The sequence below is a fragment of the Marmota monax genome, unplaced genomic scaffold, assembly GCF_021218885.2.
Source record: "Marmota monax isolate L192 unplaced genomic scaffold, Marmota_monax_Labrador192_F-V1.1 WCK01_AAM20220418_F8-fsc01167, whole genome shotgun sequence".
NCBI classification, from domain to species: Eukaryota; Metazoa; Chordata; class Mammalia; order Rodentia; family Sciuridae; genus Marmota; species Marmota monax.
In genome coordinates, this window is record NW_026692295.1 from 37,012 (window position 1) to 60,363 (window position 23,352).

The 23,352-nt window shown below is 37.7% G+C and overlaps 1 protein-coding gene across 3 annotated transcripts in view; it reads right to left on the reverse strand.

Moving 5' to 3' along the window:
• The window catches only part of LOC124090527 (peroxisomal multifunctional enzyme type 2), a gene marked incomplete at its 3' end in the record, with an annotated part of 72,512 nt that overhangs the window by 34,987 nt on the left and 14,173 nt on the right, over positions 1–23,352 (reverse strand). Inside the window, 2 exon segments of one of the 3 annotated variants that reach the window (XM_046441158.2) lie at positions 9,561–9,614; positions 12,120–12,432. In XM_046441158.2, the coding sequence (XP_046297114.1) occupies positions 9,561–9,614; positions 12,120–12,240 (175 nt within the window). 3 annotated transcript variants of the gene reach the window in all.

Sequence of the window (23,352 nt, forward strand, 5' to 3'; positions counted from 1 at the left end):
CATACAATGTGAAAAATCTTCGGGTCAAGAAAATCTTTGTTTACATGAATGGTGATTAAAAAAAAAGCATGGTTTTAAACTACTAGCATGGTTTAAACTATTAAACACTTGTAAATTTTTTAAATTTTCATAAAATATACTATCATGTTCTAGAATGAAAAAAACACAAACTGTTGCCAGGCTTGGTGGCACAAGCCTATAATCTCAGGTACTCAAGTGGATAAGGCATGAAGATTGCAAGTTTGAACCAGCCTGAGCAATTTAGCAAGACCCTGTCTCAAAATAAAAAATTAGCAGCACAATTCACAATAGATAAACTGTGGAACCAACCTGGATGCCCTTCAATAGATGAATGGATAAAAAAAAATGTGGCATATATACACAATGGAATATTACTCAAAAATAAAAGAGAACAAAATCATGGCATTTGCAGGTAAATGGATGGAGTTAGAGAAGATAATTCTAAGTTAGCCAATCCCAAAAAAACAAATGTTTTCTTTGATATAAGGAGGCTGACTCATATTGGGATAGGAGAGGAAGCATGGGAGGAATAGACAAACTCTAGATAGGGCAGAGAGGTTAGAGAGGAAGGGAGGAGCTGCATGGGGTTATTAATGATGGTGGAATGTGATGGACATTATTATCCAAAGCACATGTATAAAGACACAAATTGGTGTGAATATACTTTGTATACAACCAGAGATATGAAAAAATGTGCTCTATTTGTGTAATAAGAATTGTAATGAATTTCACTGTCATATATAAATAATATATAGAAAGAAAGGAAGAAGGAAGGAAGGAAGGAAAGAAAGAAAAGAAAAGGGATGTCAGTAGTAAAACATTTTTCTAGCATATGTGAGGCCCTGGTTTCAATCTCCTGTACCACTTAAAAAAAAAAATTGTTAAAAGAGGTCAAAAATTACATACAGAACTAACACATGTTCAGTCACGAATTTATATCATGATTCCATCTTTATATATTTAACAACTGACCATATCACATGACATTTTCCTACATTCAATAATATAGTTATTAAAATAATTGCACATTTACTATTTTCAAAATAATCTAGAGGAACACACAAATCTGTAAGAACAATGCTTGCCCACAAAGAGTTTCTAATTTACTAAAATTGAAGTATATGACCACAACAGCAACACAGATTATACACTAATATATTACAAAGTATGTACCAAGGTCAATAACTAAATAACAGGGCCAACATAACTAAATAACAGAGATGAATAACAAAGGTAATCTATATAATAATCCAAGGCAAAGTATACGAAGTAACACAAAAAAAATTAATGAATATCAAATAATCAATGCCAAATAACTTGGAAAAAGCAGAATTCAAGAAAAATACTTGAAAGAAAGAATCTGCACAATAAATTGGGGGGGGGGAGTAATCCATAGATTTTAAGAAATACAGCCATAAAAAATAACCAACTAATAAATGATGTGATGGTACACATTAGAATTTTAAATCTTTCAATACAATTGAAAACACAATCTTTTTCTTTAGAAAAATTTACTTTTTAAAAAATTGAAACAAGGTTTCAAAGTAGGATTGGGTAGTTAAGAAGGAAAAGGGATGATAGAAAGTCAATGCCAGGCCACTCTTAAAAACCAGCTAGGGCAAATGTGTTTTCATTCTTTTTTTTTTTTTTTTAAGAAATTCATTTTTCAAAAGGTAGACTGGGGTATACTTTTTCCTAACAATATAATAGGATATATACAATGACCGGTCTTACTAAAACTAAAATATAAAAAAAAATTTTAAATAAAATATTCTACAGGGGCTGAGGTTGTGGCTCCATGGTAGAGCACTTGCCTAGCAAGTAAAAGGCCCTGGCTTCAATTCTCAGCACCACACAAAAAATAAATAAAATTAAATAAAGGTATCACACTCATCTACAACTAAAAATATTTTTAAAAAATAAAAATGAATGTTCTACAGATATGAAATAATAAAGAGGCTTATAATATCCCTCAAGAGCTGAAAAAGTAATGATTCTTCGAAGACTAATTATGACTATTAATTATTCATTTCCATGCAATTATTCAAATTACAGGAAATAATCAGTTAAAAAATTTCCAGACTTTACGACATGCAGCTAACAGTTTTTTATGACTATTTTTAAATAAGCACAAGAAATTTCAAAATCAACTGAAATACACTGATAAATTTGTTCACCTGCATGATGAAACACTACCCTCAAGTGGAAATTTTACAAAGTGCAACCAGTTAAGCACAACCTGGATAATTTATTGAGAAAATGACATGTAGTCAAACAATATAAGAACAGACTTATTCAAATCAAGTATCTACATTAGAGAGTGCTAAATTAGCAGTGACCCATTCAATCATCCCACTATAACCAGAGCTAAATCACAGGGATTAAAAACTAGAAAAGCCCTGGTTAACACCGAAGGGCTTGGATAACAATGTTAAGACAAGTATGTACAAAGAGAAGTACATATATACTATGTGACACTTATCAATTCAATATATGGCTAAAATTCTAGTAGTAATAGTAGTAGTGGTGGTGCAAGTAGTACTAGTAATACCAACATACTAATATGTATACTTTACATTTCAGTGAACCACTGTATATATTGAAACATTTAATCTCCATACAATTTTGAGACTGGTAGAAACAGCAGTTCCTGCTTTCATAGATGAAAAAGCAATGTGGAAAAGGTCCTAACCCAAGGCTCCTAGACTATACAAAATAGCAAAACCTAGTCTGGACCTAGACCAACTATAATATCTGTCTGCTCCTCTAACACTGCAAGCATGTTTAGTTTATCCCAAAAACAACAATCATTTTCTTTTTGTGTGTGTGTGTGTGTTTTATTTTTTTTTTAATTTTTTATTGTTGGTTGTTCAAAACATTACATAGTTCTTGATATATCATATTTCACACTTTGATTCAAGTGGGTTATGAGCTCCCATTTTTACCCCATATACAGATTGCAGAATCACATCAGTTACACATCCATTGATTTACATATTGCCATACTAGTGTCTGTTGTGTTCTGCTGCCTTTCCTATCCTCTACTATCCCCCCTCCCCTCCCCTCCCCTCCCCTCTTCTCTCTCTGCCCCCTCTACTGACATTCATTTGTCCCCCTTGTATTATTTTTCCCTTTCCCCTCACTTCCTCTTGTATGTACTTTTGTATAACTCTGAGGGTCTCCTTCCAACAATCATTTTCACTAAGAAAAAAAAATTACATTTGTTTAGGAAGGGTACAGAGAAAAACATAAAGCAACTTCTCTACTCAAACACTTGTAAAATAGGTAGGAAACATGTTAAGATGCTAAGGAGAGAATCTTATCAACTGAAACCATAATCACATACTAAAGCCATAAATTCTCCATACAAAATCCAGTTTATGACTCTGAAGATTTTTTTTTTTAACAAAATACTTTCCCTTTTTTTTTTTGGGGGGGGGGTGAATAGCTACAGATTGAATTCAAGGGCACTTAACTACTGAGCCACATTCCCAGCCCTTTTTATTTTTGAGATAGGATCATGCTAAGTTGCTTAGGGCCTCACTAGGTTGGTGAGGCTGGCCTCAAACTTGCTGTTCTCCTGCCTCAGCCTCCCTAGTTGCTAGGATTATATGCATGAGTCACCACAGCTGGCCCTATTTCTGTCGTTAATTTGGATGGTCTCCTAAAGACTCCCATGGTTTTTCCATAAAAATCCATCCCCAAAGTTTATTAAATAACAGCTATGCTGGAAATTTAGGGATCCAAGGAATTCTAAAATACACTTGGATCCTATAAAAAGTATACTGTACGTAGGTAAATGGATACCTAAAGATCAATTACCAAGTTATTGAGCCTGGAAAGAGAACCAAATGTTTGAGAATGCCTGTTTCCTCACATCCTTACAATATTGGTGATTGCCATTCTTTTCAGTCTGACAATTATATGATTATAAATTGTAACTCATTATTTTAATTTACATTTCTTTGAGCACTAATAGAGTAACATTTTATTTTCATGTACCCATTGGTCATTTATATTTCTTACTGTTTTGCCTATTCATTTCACATTTTATTGGGGGATATCTGTCTTTCTGATAATTTGTAAATGTCCTTTATATGTAAAAGATATTAATTATTTACCATGTGTTAGCAAATCAAATTCTTTTCCTGAAATGTTGAGAGAAATAAAGCTCACATCTGAGCATAAGTATTACTTAATGAGTATTATGTACATTGTTTTTCGGAGTTTTGTTTTATAAACTAGATGGAAAACTGGGTTTGTCTTTTAAAATTCTATTTGTTGTACAGGTTTTTATTCTTAGAAGTTAGGTTTTTTGTTTCTCTTTCTGTGCTGCTGTTTGGTTTTTTTTTTGGGAACTGGGAATTCAACCCAGGGACACATACCAATGAGCCACATCCACCTTTCTTTTATTTTTTATTTTGCACAGGGTCTCACTAAGTTGCTTAGGGCTTCACTAGATTGTTGAAGCTAGCTTTGAACTTGCAATTCTCCTGCCTCAGCCTCCTAAGCTGTTGATATTATAGGCAAGAGCCACCACAACTGGTACCTAGCAATTTTTTATTATTGGCTCCAAATACTATACCAGCAAATATGCTTTGGGTCTCCTGAAATCAAGACTACTAAACCAGCTCAGAGGATATAGTTTACTTTTAATTTGTACAAAAAATATAACCCAGAACATCATCTCCCTCAAACCGTCCCCTCTTCTTCATGTCACTTCTCTGTACTAAGACTTCTCCTCGTCACTCTTAATTTCTGAAAAGCACATGTCCTATATCAGTAGGTCTTGTCATTAATTTTATTAGGATTCTTCAAATGTTTACTGAGTTCCCACTCTGGACCCAGCACCATGCTGGGTGCTTTAGGCTCTTCAGGTAGACAAGTTTATGCAGTGAGGAGCTGCCAGTTCTTTTGAGAAATTCTTTATCTCCATTTCCTTCCTATTCTATCACTTCAAGCCTACATTACTGCTATTGCCTACCAGGTGGTCTTTTGCCTCCAATCTAAACCTCTCTAGGCTATCTGACTATTGCTGGAGTAATGTTCATAAGGCACCCTTTGTAATATATCAGTACCTTCCTCAAAAATCTGCAGTGGATTTCCCTATTGTTTACTGTTTAACTTTAAAGATGCCTTGTATCTGGTCTCACTTTAATTGATGCCTTTTTTTTTTTTTTCATTTTTATTTTAAAACTGGGTCTCCTTAAGATGCCCTGGCTGGCCTCAAACTTGCAATCCTCCTGACTCAGCCCCCTGAGAAGCTGGGATTACAGTAGTGCACCAGCATATCCAGATGATAGTTCTTTCTTTTTGTCATAGTTTATATGGCAATCTTTAACTTTCTACTTACCTAGTAAGAGTGAAAATGTTATAACACTGTACATTTGAAGAGTGCTTAATCATTACTTACACATATTCATGTTCACATACAAACTCAATCCAAAAACTATCGCCAAGTCATATCTATTACCAATGACAAATCCATAAACTGTTTTTATTTCAGAATAAGTGTAGTTGTTGTTGAAGAGATTCTTTTTTTCTGATGTCAAAAGTCAATGCACAGGGCTGGGGTTGTGACTCAGTGATAGAGTACTTGCCTGGCACATGTGAAGCACTGGGTTTGATCCTCAGCACCACATAATAATAAATAAATAATGGTATTATGTTCATGTACAACTAAAAAAATTTATAAAAATTTAACACACTGATATAAAGCTAGAATCTAATTCTCTATGTTTAAAAAAAAATGCTTCTAAAGAAATTCAAACTGTATAAATCTAAGACTTTTTCTCCTGTTCCCACCTGAATCTTTCCCAGAGGTACCTGCTATTAATAATTTCTTAGATGTCCTATACATTCTTATTCTCTATCCTTGGTGCCTTTCTCCCATTTTGATAGTTTCCTATAGCAAAAAAAAAAAAAAAAAATAGTATTAAGAATCACTTCAGGGCTGGCACAGCGCTTGCCTAGCATGCAAAAGACCTTGGATTCAATTCCCACCACTGCCAAAAAAAAAAGAGTAACTAGGATTGTAGCTCAGTGGAAGAGCACAAGTTTAGCATGTACGAGGCCTGGGTTCAACCCCTGGTTAAAAAAAAAAAAAAGAAAAAGAAAGAAAGAAAAGAAATAAACAAACAAAACATCTCTGGTGTAATGGCATATACCTGTAATCCCAGAAACTCAGGAGGCTGAGGTCAGCCTCATCAACTTAGTATTCCTAAGCAACTTAGCAAGACCCTGTCTCCAAAAAAAAAAAGAGGGCTGGGGATATGGCTCAGTGGTAAAAGTGCCCCTGAGTTCAATCACTAGTATCCCCCCATCCCAAATCATTTCATTGATTTTAGAGCCGTAGATCTACTGGAGATTGTTTACCTATATTTATATTCTGACTACTACCAAAAATTATTTAAATGACTTAACTGTAAATGTGCAACAGCACTATTAAAGAAGGGAAAAGATGTTTTATCAGCAAAAGATAAGCATACCGGAATTGCAGGGTAATAGTTGTTCAGGATCACCCTTCAGCTATGTGACAGCCAAGTAAAAGGAAAACTCTTGGGAGGGCACAGTGTTTTCACTATTTGGCTGAAAGATATAATCATCTTGGTTCATTTCCAAAGTGGCCATAAATATATCTAAATATTTGAAGAACTCTAAATTGTTGTGATAATTTAGAGAGCAATCTCTTCAATTAGGTCTTTATCTTAGTCCATACATGCTGCTATAATGAATACCACAGACTATGAAATTTAGGCACAACAGAAATTTCTCAGTTTTGACCAGTATGTCCAAATTCCAAAAATCTGACCTAATGAGGGCCATTCTCTGCTTCCAAGATGGTGCCTTGTTGCTGCATCCTCCAGAGGAGTAACACCATGTCTTTATATGACAGAAGGCATGGAAGGGCAAGAGGGTACTCCCTTAGAATGTGGATCCTTTTATATGGGTGCTAATCCCATTCATGAGGGCCCAACCCTCATGACTTAATCCCTTCCCAAAAGCCACACCTCTTAATACTGTTGCACTGTGAATTAGGTTCCAACAAGACTTATGGAAAGGACACCATCATTCAATTTGTCTCACAACAAGAAGGCATCAAAGGTATTCCTAAAGGACAGGATAAATGAATCAATTAATATGTTCCCCTCCTCATAAAGCCACCAGGATTCAATAATGGAGGATTCTATCCTAATGATCTTATCAAAACCTAACCAATTCCCAAAGGCCAAACCTCTAAACACCATAGTTGGATTAGGCTTCCACCCTCCTGATATCTCACATGGGGATAAATTACATGAAGCCTTGGAGGTTACTCAAACCACATCCAAACCATAGCAGTAGATTACAGCAATAGCCTTTAACTGTCCTCTTTGCTTCCACTTTTTATTTTAATAGAAAATTATACATGTACACAAAAGAATAAAAAAAAATAAAACCCAGTGAGCCCATCATCCTTCTCCATTTCTACTCTTGCTCCCTGACATCTAAGTCTCTTAAGAGCAACCAAAATGATCTTGAATTTTTAAATCAAGTGATACTGCTCCTCTTTTCACCCATCTGAATCAGGTTAAAAACTAGCACTTACTCTGAGCAAAATGGTCCTATGTGATCTGGTCTCGATTCTCTACTGTTGTCTTTGTTTATGTCCCTTCAAGGATCTCACTCAATCCAGCCACACTGACTCTCTTGCACATGAAACACAAGAAGCCTGCTCCTGCCTACCCTGGGTTCAATCCCTAGTACCAAAAAAAAAAAGGTTCTGCAGATTCACAAAGACTGAATTCTGCCCTTTAACACAAAACTAAATCTGGCTCTTCAGCCAAGTTTAGCAAATATTTTTCCTCTGCTTTCTTGGACTTCTGATCAGGACTTGCTGAAATACCATCTTTAAATAAGATGAGAAAATAAATATGACACATTGTCCCTGTGTACATTACCTTTATCAGAATTCAAACACTCATCATTTGAATTTAACAAATTCAAAATAGTAAAACAAACACAATCTACACAAACATACACTGCTGTAAAGTCTCATATAAAACAAGTTTACATACTATGTCTATATCTTAGTCAAAACAAAAGAAAAAAGAAAAATTAATTCAGCCAATTTCAGACACACTAGCCCCTCCCCCCAAAAAGACAATGTCAACAAAAGAGTCAAAGAACAAAGCACTTTCTTTGTATAAGGTAATATTTCTTCAGGAAATAGAAAAGATGAGATCTTTGTACTTATGAAAACTTGAATAGGAATGATGCAATAGATAAAAAGTTATAAAATATTAATAACTAAATAGTAACACTTCAAAAGGAAGAAAAGAAAAAATAGTAACAGCATGAGTCTTTAGGACTACACATCAAATATTCTTCCAAATTTATGTCAAAGAGAGAGAGGCTACAACAGTGGCCCCTGTTCAAACACTATAATGTCAAAATCTATCCTTGCTACTAGAAACCGATTGAAGGAGTACAGAGCAGCTATGATCTTAAGCAAGGAACATCCAAAGTCTCTGTGTCCCTTTCATAAAGATAAGCTACATTCAACTGCTTGGGCCTTCTTTGTTTAGAAAATCTCCCTGCATGCTTACTTTTTTGTTACATGTCTCCATAAACAAATTGAGAGAAATTTCTCTCTCTGTATTCCCCAGGAAAATTGGGATTAAGAAATCACTGTGGTCAATAATTTTATCCCAGAAAGATACTAATAAACATCAGGTTCTAACATCTGCCCTACACATATACTTACACTTAGCATTCATTCAGTTATTCCACACAAAGGCCTAGTTATGGACAAACTGTCTACTATGTATCTATCAAATACCAAATAATCAGACCAGTCCAAACTATTTAGATTATTAAAATTTCTCATCTTTGGGATTCTTCAATACAGTATCTTCCAACTGACCCCAATCCCATCATACAACTAAAACTCATAAAACTGACCCATGAATGAATTTTAAGTTTTGAAGTGAAAACTTTTGATGAAAGAGATAAGAGACCCACACTTTTTATTGCCTGACTCCAAACTTCCAATTCTCAAATCAAATTATTTCAATTATTTATTTTATCAATGTATTTTTGGGGATTCTCCTTTGATCTTAAATTAGTAGGTAAGCTTTCTACCTCAAAAACTTATAGCCCACAATACTAAAGTCAAGAATTTCCTTGTATACAACAAATGTCTGCCCTTCTTTATCAATTCTATTAAGTTAGAAATTCTGTGAAACAACAAATTATATTATTATGTGTACTTTTATGAATATGTAACAACAAATCCCATAATTATGTACAAGTATAATGCACCAATATAAAAGTGTGGAAAGAAAAAAAAAGAAAAGGCAAAAGTGAAACTACTTTAAAAAGTAAATCTTAAAAAAAAAAAAAAGTTCACCTTAAGGGGGTAAAAGATGTGCTGGCAGAAGTTAAAACTTTATGATGAAATTATACCTTCACAAATTACTTAATAGAAAGACAAAGGTGGCTTGCGAAGACTGTATTTTTATGAACTATTGATTAAAAAGAAAAATATACCAACTTACCAACAACTAATGCTCCTCTTTCTGCAAAAGCCAGGGCATAAGCTCGGCCCAAACCTGGTTTAAAATAATCAGAAAATGTCAGAATTATTTTGGTCCACTCAACTCAGTCCCCATTTGAAAGTCAGTAATTACAATAGAAGAGTCTTCATTTGCACTCTCAAACTCTAATCCACTCTCATTTGCTTGCAGAGGCTAGAAAGTTTAAAACTACGTTTTACTATACACCTACTTACATTTCCTAACTTGCTACCTAGTGCTAAAATGCCAGATGTGAACTAGATTCCACCATTAGATGCATTTGCACAAAATTTAGAAAATGGAAGTGATAGAGGTCACTTTACTAGAATATGAGCTGTAAGTACTGGTTAAGAAGCTGATTTTCTCTGAACCTTCCTATTTATTAAAATACAGTGACCTGTGGAGGCAACCTACTTAGCCAGCTTCCTAATCCCTGAATGGCAGCGTCCATACTTTAAATCTGAATTTATGTGAGCAGTGACAGAATTCCAATGGCAGACTCAGAACTACTGGCTACTCTAATGTACCAGTTCTATATTGTTCCAAAAGTCATTTTAAGAAAAATCACTAAAACCCAATTGCCTGTATTCAATCCTTCTGTTTAAACTATCTAGCGATTTCTGTATCCTGTACTGAAGCTTGACTACACAATCAAACACACACAAAAAAACTTTAATTCTGATTCAGAGCTAGAAAGTATAGATTTACATATACAGATATGTGTACATATACAGATTTTATAATATGTAAGAATATATGAGAGACTGGCAATTAGTAATTACCATTGAAGAACAGACGGTGGCAGCAACTAGAAGACTTACTTTTACACTAAAATTTTTTAATGTGTTCATGTTCTAAAATTTAAGTTAATAAATTTCACTGATAAATGGAGGAACTGAATTGACAATTTTTATTTGGTATAAATTAACTGATAAATAAGTATACAAATAACAAACTAAGGTGAATAAATTATCACCTTATGATAATGGTTAAATTATCAGGCTTTCCCAAAAAGAAAGAACACAAAATAAAAATTTTATTTTGAACCCAAAACACAAATTTTCCAAAACTAAAAGATATCACCACATAATTTTAGAATTTAGCCAATCTGAATGGATGAGAGAATGCAGCCAATTTATACAGGAGGAGCTAAGCTCATAATTTTCTAGTCACAATTCATTAATGTTTCAAGGTCATTTTTGTGGGATGTAATAAAACAGAATAGAAAATTTCAGAGTGCACAGCATTTTCATGTACTGTGTCATGAACTTGCTTCAAATGGAGATGGGGGAGGGGATCTGATATAGAATGCACTGCTTACTGTCAAGTCACTGCCAAAAGAAATTTAAAATACCCAGTGAATTACATTATTACCTTCAAAAACAAAGAGTAAGCAAAATGGTTTCCCAAAAGCTCATTTCAGAATAAATACAAATGTGAGTATAAAATACTTGGACAACAATTAATAATGAAATTGTTTTCTGAAAGGCAAACTAAGATGTAGTTTATCAATGAAGATGTAAAAGTACATATGAATTAATTGACAATTCCATTGTTTATGGCTTGTAATATGTAATTCAAATAATTCCTTGTTAGGACCCTTTTATTACAAGGCTCTATAAAAGGGAAATCAAGGATGCATAAAGTTATGATCCCTTGCATGTGAAGGTTACAAAGATCACCCACTTGGGGGAAACTAGAGCAAAAATCTTACTGCAGAGGATCAGTGTGTGTGAGAGTGGTTTGTTTTAATTTTTGTTCTTTAAAAATTGTTTGGGTTTTTTCACATAACATTTCTTCGGTTTGCTTCTCCTGAAATATATGAGGATCTGGCAAATTTCCTAAGGGATGGTCCACTTCAGAAATGTCTCTGCTCTTCCTTTCTTCACTCTTCCTGTCCCATTCCCACTTTATTCCTCTATCATTTACCTCGACCCTGCACGCACTGGCGTTTACAACTTTTCCAGGATTCCACTGGACTTTGAAAACACGGCCTGGCTTGATAAGCATACAATACAAACTCCAAGGAGGGCTCTTATCAGATGGATGTCCTCTTTATAGGCCCTCTCCAGAACTTAAAAAACATCAGACATTAGAAAATAAACACTAAATAACTGCCTTGTCAAAGTCAAGAAGCTGGCATCTCCACTCCTTAGATGGGACCTCCAGGCCTGAGGCGGCTTTTCAGGCCTTAAGAGATCGGAGCAAGGCCTAACAAGAGTCCCCCCCACACCAAGAGTCATAATCAACACCCACAGAGCCAAGAACTTTCACCCAGTTGTGCAACCCGCCGCCCAGCCGGGTTTGGGAAGCTGCCCGTGGGTGCTGGGGAAAGTAGGCTGCACCTGCCTGAGTGACTCCCGTCTCAAGGCCGATCCCCCCACTCGCGGGCGCTCCCCTTCAGATTCAGTGCCTTTAAACTGCGGTTCCTCCCACCACCGCCGCCACCCGGTCAAGCCCACGCTCTGCCATCCGCTTCACCATCCCCGCCCACAGTCCCGACGCCTGAACCTGGACTGCGACCGCACACATATCCCTTACCCAAACCGGAGGGTCCGCGGCGTGAGGGGGACACGCGCCGGCCGTACAATCTTCCAGGCTCACCTCCTCCCGCGCCGGTGACCAGTACCACACGCCCGTCGAACCTGAGCGGCGAAGTCATGACTCCTGCCTTCAACCTCACACACACTAGCAGTGTCGCTGGGCTCAATCAGCCAGGCTCAATTAGCTGGGGGAGTGGCGGGGGCAGGATGCGAGCAGGCGACCTGCCGGTCTCTGGGAAGAAAACAGGCACTGTAGTTTCCCAAGTGCGCCTGCGCAAGCTAGCGTTCCCAAGTACGCCTGCGTGGCGAAAGCATGGCCCCTTGGGAAATGTAGTCCAGTGTGACTGCTTGCTGGAAGACCCTGCCCAAAAGACTTGGTTTAAGGTTAAAAAAAAAAAAAAAAAAAAGCAGCCCGTTTTGGGGCTGGGGATGTGGCTCAAGCGATAGCGGGCTCGCTTTGCAAGTATGCGGCCCGGCTTCGATCCTCAGCACCACAAACAAATAAAGATGTTGTGTCCGCCGAAAACTAATAAATAAATAAATAAATAAATATTAAAAAAATACTCTCTCTCACTCTCTCTTAAAAAAAAAAAAAAAAAAGAATGGAGTTTTCAAAAGTTGTGTGGCAGCCCTCTATATACATCCCCTATCATTTCGTCATTCTCTCAACAAACGTTTTCCAGGTTTAGGAACCGGCCTAGAAAAATATCGCGGTGCACCTATCCTTAAGGGGCTTTCAGATATAGACTTTAAGTAAGAAAGTTACCCTTAGCCGTGGTAAAGATTTCTCAATATAATACCTGGATCTCTTGCATAAAAATCATCCAGGAACTTTCAAAAGGCAAAGTCCTAGATTCCCACCACTGACTTCCAGAAATAGAATCACAGGGACAAAAAAAAAAAAAAGTAAGCAAGTGCTCTTAAATGAATTTTGTTCCTCCCTCACACTGGGGGCTCTCTCTCTCTCTCTCTCTCTCTCTCTCTCTCTCTCTCTCTCACACACACACACACACACACACACACACACACACACGCGCCCTCCAGGGAATATATGCGCGGCACAGTTACGGTGATATAGTGTCATTCATTCATTCAACATTTGTTGAGCATATACTAAGGATTTAAGTTACAGCTGAGTAATAAAAATTCTTGAAGCTTTTCAAAGGTGATAAACTTTCAATATGGTGCAACCTATTAAGACTTGTGACAAATGGGTGGAAGTATGCTAATTGATTATGCCAAAATAAACTAACCCTGTCCAGGCTAGAGAAAAGGAGGGAATAATTCCAAAGAATGTGAAGTAGAATTGACTAAAAAAGAAGAAGGGCATTATAGACAAGAGCAGATAAAAGTCACCTTTGAACAGGAAAAGGGTGAAACTACAAAACTAAGCAGAGCCATTCAATTCATGCTTAAATATCTGAACTATGTGCAAAAAACAATTGCTTTTTTAAATTTTTTTTTAGTTGTAGATGGACACAATACCTTTATTTTGTTTACTTATTTTTTTATGTGGTGCTGAGACTCAAACCCAGCGTCTCACACATGCTAGGCTAGTGCTCTACTATTGAGCCACAACCTCAGACCCAGAAAACAGTATTGAACAGTATTCCTCCACAGGTGGTAGGCAGAACACATATCATGGAAAGATCACTTGGCTGCTTTATGGAGAGTTAATTATAGGTGGATAATAAGAATATATTAAAAATGTGGGGGACATTATGGAGGCCAGGAGAGGAAATGTGGGAGAGAAAATGAACATTTGGAAATGGACTTAATAGGTATTTGTGATTAACTGGATGTGGATGTGAGGAAGGAGCAACTAAAATAACACCATATTTCTGGCTCAAGCACCTAGGTTATAGGGGGCCACTTATCAAACTGGAAATATTGTGGATAGAGCAACTTATGGCTTCGATTTCAGCAAAACTGTGCTTAGGAAGAGGAAGTAAAGCCTACAGCTACAGAAGTCTACCAGGCAACTGTGGTTGTAAGCTCTGTAAATTTGATTTCAGTGCTCCAGCAGAACAAAAAAAGTCTCTCTGTGACCCAAGCCTAAATCTCCAGAGTGCACATCTTTTCACTACCAGCTGGACCCTAAACAAGCTTTGTTCTCTTAGCCATTTGCCCACATCTGCTTTACACTGGTTTGACCCTTGAATTCTGGTACACTTGGAAACCCAAGGAGACAAGCTCCTAGAACACTGCATTCAAAGATAAGAAAGAGAATTAGGGAGATAGGTTAGAGCAGCATGCCTGGCAAGCTGGAAACTCTGGAGCAAGGCCCAGTACAGAGTTGGTGAAGGGGGGTGGAGGGAGGGAGCACTTGAGAGATATTAGCTAGGTAACAGCCAAATTGTACAAATAGGCACATAGGCCAGCTTCAGTTGGCATGAAAAGGAAGTTCTCTCACCTTTAACCCTTACATATAAAGCAGGAACCTGGCACACTATAACCCCTGCTATTCAGAAGGTTGAGATAAAAGAATCGAAAATTGCACGACAGCCTGGGCAAATTAGGAGACCCTGTCTCAAGATAAAAATGGCTGAGGATGCAGTTCAGTGATAGAGTGCTTGCCTAGCATGCTTGAGGCCATGGGTTCATCCTAATACCCGAAAAAGAAAGAAGATGAGGGAAGGAAGAAGAGGTACAGCATGGCCAGGACTTTCAACCAGTGGGACACAATGCCTAGAAGCGAATCCTGCTTCTGGGTCCTAAACCCACTCTTCTCACACCCACCCACCCTCTACCCTTCAAAAGCAGGTCTACATGTGCAACTCTCCTTGATTGAGACCAATGATAAATTCCTTTGCTAAAGGGACACGTGGGAATCTAAAGTTCAAGGGTAAACCTTTGCAACAACTCAGTAACTTTTGATCTCTGCACCCCTGATCCCTGCAAGGGGGAAGCCACCACAGCTTTATGAACTGAGCAGCCAAACTTGTTCAATATAACTCCAAGGAGAACCCTGCAAACTTATGCACTGACCTCTTTGCCTAGCTTCACAGTAGAGCAAACTCGCAGATCACCTTTGTGGAGTATTTGTTTCAATCTTATATGGTAATATTTCTTGTTTAATCAAATAATCCTGTTAGTCTGGTTTTTAAAAAAATCAAAGTTCAGGGGTCGGGGTTGTGGCTCAGTGGTGGAACACTTCCCTAGCATGTGTGAGGCACTGGGTTCGATTCTCAGCACCGCATATAAATAAATGAATAAAATAAAGTCTATCAACAACTAAAAACAAATATTTTTTAAAAAATCAAAGTTCATTATTCCTACTTCTAGAAATCAAACTGCAAAATCAAGTCAGTTGTAACTTAAGAGAAAGAGCATTCAGCCACAAGCCTACAACCTAAGTAAGAATTCAGCCTCTCTCAGCCATTGTTAAAGAGCCAATATTCCAATTTCGAGTCTCAGAACTCAGTTTTGGCTAGTACTGATGACAGCTAACGGGAATAGGAAAGTTCAAGTGACAAGTAAAATAAGTGTCCATATGACTGGAATGGGAATGAGAGGCAATAAGTATAGAGGAATTACAGTCATCGAAGTAAAATGAGGTACATAATTTAACACACTACAAAAGAGTGTTTTGCTATATAGGTGCAGCTTATTTTCTCTAATGGTCTCATCTTGCTTTCAAGTCCTATTTTTATGGGAAGGGGAAGATGAAAACAGAGACATAAACTGATCAATTAAAAGCAACATGAACTGGGTTCAGTTGTGCACACTTATCTCAGCAACTTGGAAGGCTAAGTGTCATGAACACTATGTCAATAACATAAACCAGACATGTTTGTGTCTTTCCACGATGTCAGAATTTATTAGTAATAAATTCACAGTCTACACCACTTTCATCAGTGACAGTTCACTGAATACTATGGGTCACCTGGTAGTCACAAGCCAGGTAATCACAAGTGCTTTTATTCCAGTCTTAATTTCTAATATATAACTCTCAAGTCACATATCACATGCTATATAATTTATATATATATATATATATATATATATATATATATATATATACCTAATATATAACTCTCAAGTCACATATCACATGCTATACAATATATATATATATGACAGAAAAGCTAAGAAAGGGTAAAGGCAGCCACAGAAGTTCAGGAGGGTGAACTAAGAGAAAAGACAGAAAGCAGATATGAATGCCAAGAGTCACTCTAGGTAGTCAAATAAGATTACTAACCAGCCAAAGAATTTGTTCAAAGTGCAGAGTTGTCAAAGTGCAGAAACTTATTCTAGGCCAAGGTCTGGTGGGTCAGCAGTTTCTCAGTGTGAGCGTGAAGCGTCTCACTGAGATGTCAGCTTAGAGTAGGATTTACATGGTCCTCACAGACAGGAGAAACCACGATCTGCTAAATCTCAAGGATACAGATTAGGAGGTTCATCACTATGGCAATTTTCCTGGGCAAGGCTCATAAAGAGGTGACAGGGTCAAGGCGTCATCAAGTCCACTCTAGGGTGCTCCTCATTTTATGGGTTTCCAATTAGGGCATTGAATTATACAATGTTCTGGTGTGTTTGGTAAGCCTGTGGCCTGCTTTTTCCAGTATGAGTTTGATACTCCCATGCATCCATGTGCTTCTGATTAATTCAATAAGTTCACAGGTGGTCATTTTTATTAGCATGATTAATTCATTTATTAGTTTGTGCCTTATGGTTGTGACAGGTAGATGGTAGTTGTTCACTTGTGCAAACAAGATGTAAAGTTATTTCACTTCAGCACTTAAACTCAAAATGAAATAGCTTATGGAAAACTCCTGCTTTACAAAATGGTTTAGGCACAGACTGAAAACTCCCCATCTACACATCAAAGAGTAACTCAGAGCAGAGCACAGCCTGCTGTCCACACTGAGGCAGGAGGATCGCAAATTCAGGGCCAGTCTCAGCAATTTAGGGAAATCCTCTCTCAAAATAAAAAATAAAAAGGGCTGGGGATGTAGCTCCATGATAGAGGACCTCTGGGTTCAATTCTGGGTACCACACACACTCACAAAAAAAAAAAAAAAAAAAGCAACTTGATCTGGTCTGTTTGAAGTAAATTTCTTTCAGGAAATTTCTGTCTTCCCTTTTCCTCTAGCCTAAATGTTAACTTAACATAGAGGAAAGTTTTGTCCCGATGGGGATATTCCTTAAGGTCATGCTGGCCTTTGCTTCTGCATCCAGTTACTGATAAAACTTGTAGTTTATTACTTTAGAATGACTGAGAGATCTCTGGTGTCCTCAACCCACCTACCCTCTGCCCCAACTCAAATCTAGGTAGCCTTGAAATCATATTAGCTATTCCTAAAATTTGTGACTTATATAACTTGCTCTCTGTACTATTTTAGTGAATTCTATGGGAGTCAAATTTATTTTTATCCAAATAAAAAAATATATTAAAATGAACATTTTACACAAACAACAGTATATCCTTGCATGCTAGCCAAAAGTCAAGAGAGAGGGAAGAGGAGTTTCAGCTTATTCATCAGATAAATCAATGATAGGGCCATAGCCATTCTGTAGCAGTCATCCTATCCTATTCAAGATCACCTGCAAGGCAATCTAAAGTTCTTAATCTAAATTTCTATCCTTTCAATTGCTCCATCTTTTCAGGCTGATCCAGGAAGGAGAAAAGAGATGTTGGGTCCCTAAAGAACCCAGGCAGATTATATCCCCTGTTCTTTCTAATCTTTCCCCCATCCTTTCCCAGTGAGAATTCTGTTTATTTTTCCTACAGGTGAAAACTCCTAAATGCACTCTCTTTGTTCCAACTTAAAGGAGGTCTCTCTTCCAAGAAGTCACTGTTCCATGGGAGAAACAAGCTTTATGGGTTAGTCCTTATGGTGCATGGAAAGCTGAGAGTGTAAGAGTACAGTGAAACCACATTCTTTTTTCTTTTTTGACACCCAGTTTTGCCAACTTCCTATTGTTGGAGAATTCCCCATCTGTTGTTTCCTACCTTAAAGGTTGAAAATGCCCACTATTCATCTTCCCAGCTTCTCTTGAAGCCAAGCATAGCTCATGATCCAAGTTTGCCAATCAGATACTTGCTCCCAAGGCATTGATATGGAAACTAATGATTGATGGAGCGGATGAGACATTATACAGCATTGGTTCTAGTGAAGGGTGATGGATGAAGAAAAGGCATTAGTTTTAGCCAGAGTGGGCAAGATCAATGGCAGTAGTCTCAGAGGTACAAGTGGCAGCATCTAGCACCCAGCTGCAAGAGGAGCATGATTTGGGCATAGTTCTTGGCTGCAGAACCTCAGCAACTCACTCTATGGCTCCCCTAGAAATTCTGTCACCTATCCTGTGTCCATTTAATAATCCTTCTATTTAAATCAGCCAGAGTTCATTTTTCTCACTTGTAAGTAAGAACCCTGAGTGATACAATTATTTCTAAAGTATTATTCTCTGTCAAACTGGTCATGGTTGAAGCCACAGTTTTGGTAATGATTTTCAACAGATGCTGGGCCTAATAGTTCCCCCATTCTTTGCAGGATCTCCATGGCCCCCAACAGCCAGGAATACCTTGTTCTATTAACAGATTTTCTCTGGTCATGAAGGAAACTTGATGGGGTGATTCAAAGAATATCAAAAATAGCTAGGCATGGTGGCACACACCTGTAATCCCAGTAGTTTAAGAAGCCAAGGCAGGAGGATCAAAAATTCAAAGTCAGCCTCAGCAACTTAGGGAGGCCCTAAGCAACATAAAGACTCTATCTCAAAATAAAACATAAAAGGGGCTGCGGATGTGGCTCAGTGGTAAAGTTCTCCTAGGTTCAATCCCTAATACAAAAAAAAAAAAAATAGCCACCATTTCCAATATATAAGAAACTATATTTGAGATGTAGAAAAAATGCTAATCATTAATATAAAAAAATAAATAATAAATCCTGTTCAGAGACAATTATCAATTGGTCTCTCATGTTTCTGTCTTTACCAACTGACCTTTTGTTCCTGACTGCCTTTACACAGATGTTTGTATAATCAGCGGTATAATCAATTGAAAGATAGAGATAACCCTTCCCTGTGGAACGAAAGTCAGGTTTATTTACTGTCCAGTATAATAAATGTAACATCTCCCTCTAGAGCAAGGGTCAGGCAGGTTTCCTTGCATCCATTATAAAAGATCCAGTATCACTAAGCTCAGAGCTCTTCGGATGTGGCACAAAATTACTGCATTCCCAGCATCAACATAGGCCCCTCTGCCCCTCAATCATGGGACATGGGGGGAACAAGAGACCAAATACAAACATAAAGCTTATGGAGTTTGGGGCTGGGGCTGGGGCTCAGTGGAAGTGCACTTGCCCGGCATGTGTGAGGCACTGGGTTCAATTCTCAGCACCTCATAAAAATAAATAAAATAAAGGTCTGACAATAGCTAAAAAAAAAAAAAAGCTTATGGAGTTTGCTGTGCTGTGAGTAATAAAGTCCTTTGTCCCTGACCCAGAAGTGTTATATTCTATCTTACCATCCATTGAACTCAGCTAACTAGATAGCTTGCAAGTAAACTACAATCTCAGACCTTTCACAATCCTTGACAAATCCATTTAAAAAGAAAAATCAGCATACTGTGCAAAGAAAAGAGCTTCTAAACTGGGTGTGGTGGCACAGGCCTATAATCCCTGCAACTCAGGAGGCTGAGGAAGAAGATTACAAGTTTGACACCAGCCTAGGCAATTTAGTGAGACCCTGACTCAAAACAATAAAAAATAATAAAATAACTGGGGATGTGGCTTAGTGAGAGTGTGCCCCTGGGTTCAGGGTTCAATTCCCAGTACCACCAAAAAAGAAAAGAAGAAGAGGAGAAGGAGGAGGAGGAGGAGAAGGAGGAGGAAGAGGAGAGGAAGAAACCTTATAATTCCAACCAAAGTATCATGGAATGCTTCAAGAAGGAAGAGGCATTTGATCTAAGCTTTAAGAATTACATAGGCATGACATTAATTGGAATAGGAACCCCCAGAGAAGGAGTAAGTTTGTCAAGAGTAGAGAAGTAGACGGGGAGCAGTGGTGGATTTGATGCCTTTGATATGATTTCAGGATGCAAATGAGGCCTTTTTATGGACAACCCAAAAATCAATTCGAAAAACAGTTTTGGAAATTTAGGGGAGAAGAAAGAGATTAAGATAGAGCAGAGATCAACATGAAAATCAAGTTGAAGTTTTGGAAGTAAATAAAATTATCCAGCCAGAATATGAAGAGAACAGTGAGAAAGAGAAACAGAAGGGAATTCCCACATTGCAGATCCAGGTAGAGAAAAAGCATCTATAACGACTGAGAAAAAGTGAGTGAGAGCTGTAACAATGACCAGAAAAATATAACGTCCATCTAAGGCAGAGTAGAAAATGGAGAGATCAGTAGTAGTACCCAGATGCCACAAAGAATATGTGTAATTGGAAACTGTTGTCTTGACAGGCTTATCTAGAATCAATCACTACTTGGGAAGGTGAAGTTTTCTGAACCTTAAATCATGTTTCAGCCTTAGCCACAGTAAAGAGGATTATTTCATCCCTCTTTCATACAACTGCACTTAATATCTGGCTCCCAAACAAAGAGGAACAGCCAATTTAATGGAAGAGAGCTAGAGACATTCACTGAACCACATTTACTAATGGTTTAGGACACCTTGATCTATAGGGAATAACCCAGGTCCTGCCATTTCTCTTTCACTTCCTACACCTGTACAAGGGGCTATATTCTATTTCCTTTCTCCTGTCACGTAGATCAACAAGCTGGGCAAGATGTTTTCTCAGCTGACAAGAGACCCCCACCATCTCCTTTCTGGCCACACCATCAGCTTGGTCCAGACCATCAGTTGAGACATCATGGAGTGGCCATTCTAGGCCTACCTGGCACTGGGCGTTGAGAAAAGAATACTCTTTTTTGCAATTTGTATTATTTGTTTTCTTTTGGGACATGTGGATATAACTTTCCTATCTCTGCAGTTGCAAAGCTTGAGGTGTGAAATAGGGAGGGGCCCACACAAAACCCTGAACATACTGGTGTCTACTGAGGTAACAAATGAAAGCTATCATCTGGATCAAAATATGACAGGAGAGAGAAAAACTTTTGTATTTACTATGAATAGTTTGGGCTGTCATTGAGCAGCCGGTGACTTTAGATTACAACTTTACCAGCTGATTTCAGACCACAGTAGCTTAGGTAAAAGAGAAAACATATTCATGTGGGGATCAACATAGGCTTTCCACAAACTCACACTTCATGAGTCAGGATCAGTCTTGGATAAAAAATGGAAATTTCTTTCTTGGGGGAGTCACAAGAAATCTTTTAGGGGACACAATATTGAATAGGCAGCTGTACTATGCACAAATTTCAGGTTCTTTACTAGAACCAGAATGGAACACCTGACACTTGGATTTTTCTCAAGCTTGATTTGTAGGTGAAAATCTAATGTTGTTGTTGTTGTTGTTGTTGTTGTTGTTTCTATTTTCTTTCTCCTTTATCTTATTTCTTAGCCTTCAATAGATGATCGAGGTTGGACCTGCTGTAGCAAGAAACTGTTTGCAGGAAAGAAACTTCTATGCATCCTTTGGAGTAGCAAAGTTTACATTAGTGTGACTTCCCTGGGCCTCTGAAGCCCAGCCACAGTGGTGACAGTAGCTGCATCACAGCTACAGAAAGCCTTGGGTTTATACAAGGTATCAAGAGGAGCACACAGAAGCATAACTAACCTCTTTACAATTTTCCAATTGGGTTTAGGATCATCAACCCTGGCCAGCTGGCACAATATCACTGGCAATCTGACAAGCTCAGACAAGAAGCTTTTCTCTTTTCTCATCCTCCAGATAATCCTAAATCACTTGGCTGGCAACTGCAATATAGGTCTGGATTGTACTGGGATCTGGGACTGTCAGTTTTGCTTGTAATAACTGCACTAATGTTTTCTAAAGATTGTTGGTGAGTAGCAGCTGTGACATTGGTTGTATGGACCCTGTGCTCTTTGGGAAAGTAAGACACATGAGGGAATTGCAGTTGGGTTAGTCCTACTTCTTTGGAAGTATGAGAGGAGCTTAGTTCCAGTGTATAAAAGTTAAACACTTTTAATAAAAGCAGAACTATGCTTTCCATTTTAAACTTATCTCTTGAACACATCGATCCCAATGCAGAAGGTAATATTTGAACATTCTTACATTCAAACTTTTCTTTATTACAGGCTGCTATGAATCAGACACTGTTCTTGGTGCTAAGAGCCAAACAGACAAGGTCCCTGCATTCTTCAGGGAGAAAAGCAATGATAAACATACAAATAAGTAAATAATTGCAGATAATGGCAAGTGCTGAGGAAAAATATATACAGATTTCAATATGTCCTAAGCACTTTCTTGTTGTTTTACAAATATTAATTCACCTGATTTCCTAAAGTAGGTACTATAAATATCTTTGTCTTCAGATGAGAAACCTGAGCACAAAAAAAGTTAAATGACTTAACTACCATCTAGTGAAGTGGGGATTCAAACCCAGTGGAGCAGCTATCTTGCCTAAAATAAGGATATGGAAAAGGAGTTTGGAAACAGAGATGAGGGGGTAGGAGTATTAAATTAGAGTGGGTGTCTGCAAAAGTCTTATAAGGAATAAATTTTGAGCTCAGAGCTGAAGGAATCAGTCAAGCCAGGATGGGTACAGGGCTTTCTAAATAGACTGTACAGCACATAGACTATGGGAAGAACACCTTAGCATTTCTTCATACCAGGAGAAGATCAAAGAGGCAAAGACCAGATTGTGTAGAATCCTTCAGGCCATAGTAAGGAGTATGGACTTCATTCTAACTACAATGGAAAGTCCTTGAAAAGTTGAAGAATAAGATAATCTGATATGTAAAACTATATACTCCCCTATGTATATTTATTTATTTATTTTTTAAAGAGAGAGAGAGAGAGAGAGAGAGAGAGTGTGTGTGTGTGTGTGAGAGAGAGAGAGAGAGAGAGAGAGAGAGAGAATATTTTAATATTTATTTTTTTTTTTAGTTTTCGGCGGACACAGCATCTTTGTTTGTATGTGGTGCTGAGGATCGAACCCGGGCCTCACGCATGCCAGGCGAGCGCGCTACCACTTGAGCCACATCCCCAGCCCCCCTATGTATATTTATAGAATGTAAATGAATAGAGAAAAGTCCAAGAAGAGCATGCCAATTGATAATAGTAGTTAGTTCTGAAGATGGGTTGGATGGAGACCATGAAAATAATCAAGGGAACTCTCACTTTATCTGTTTT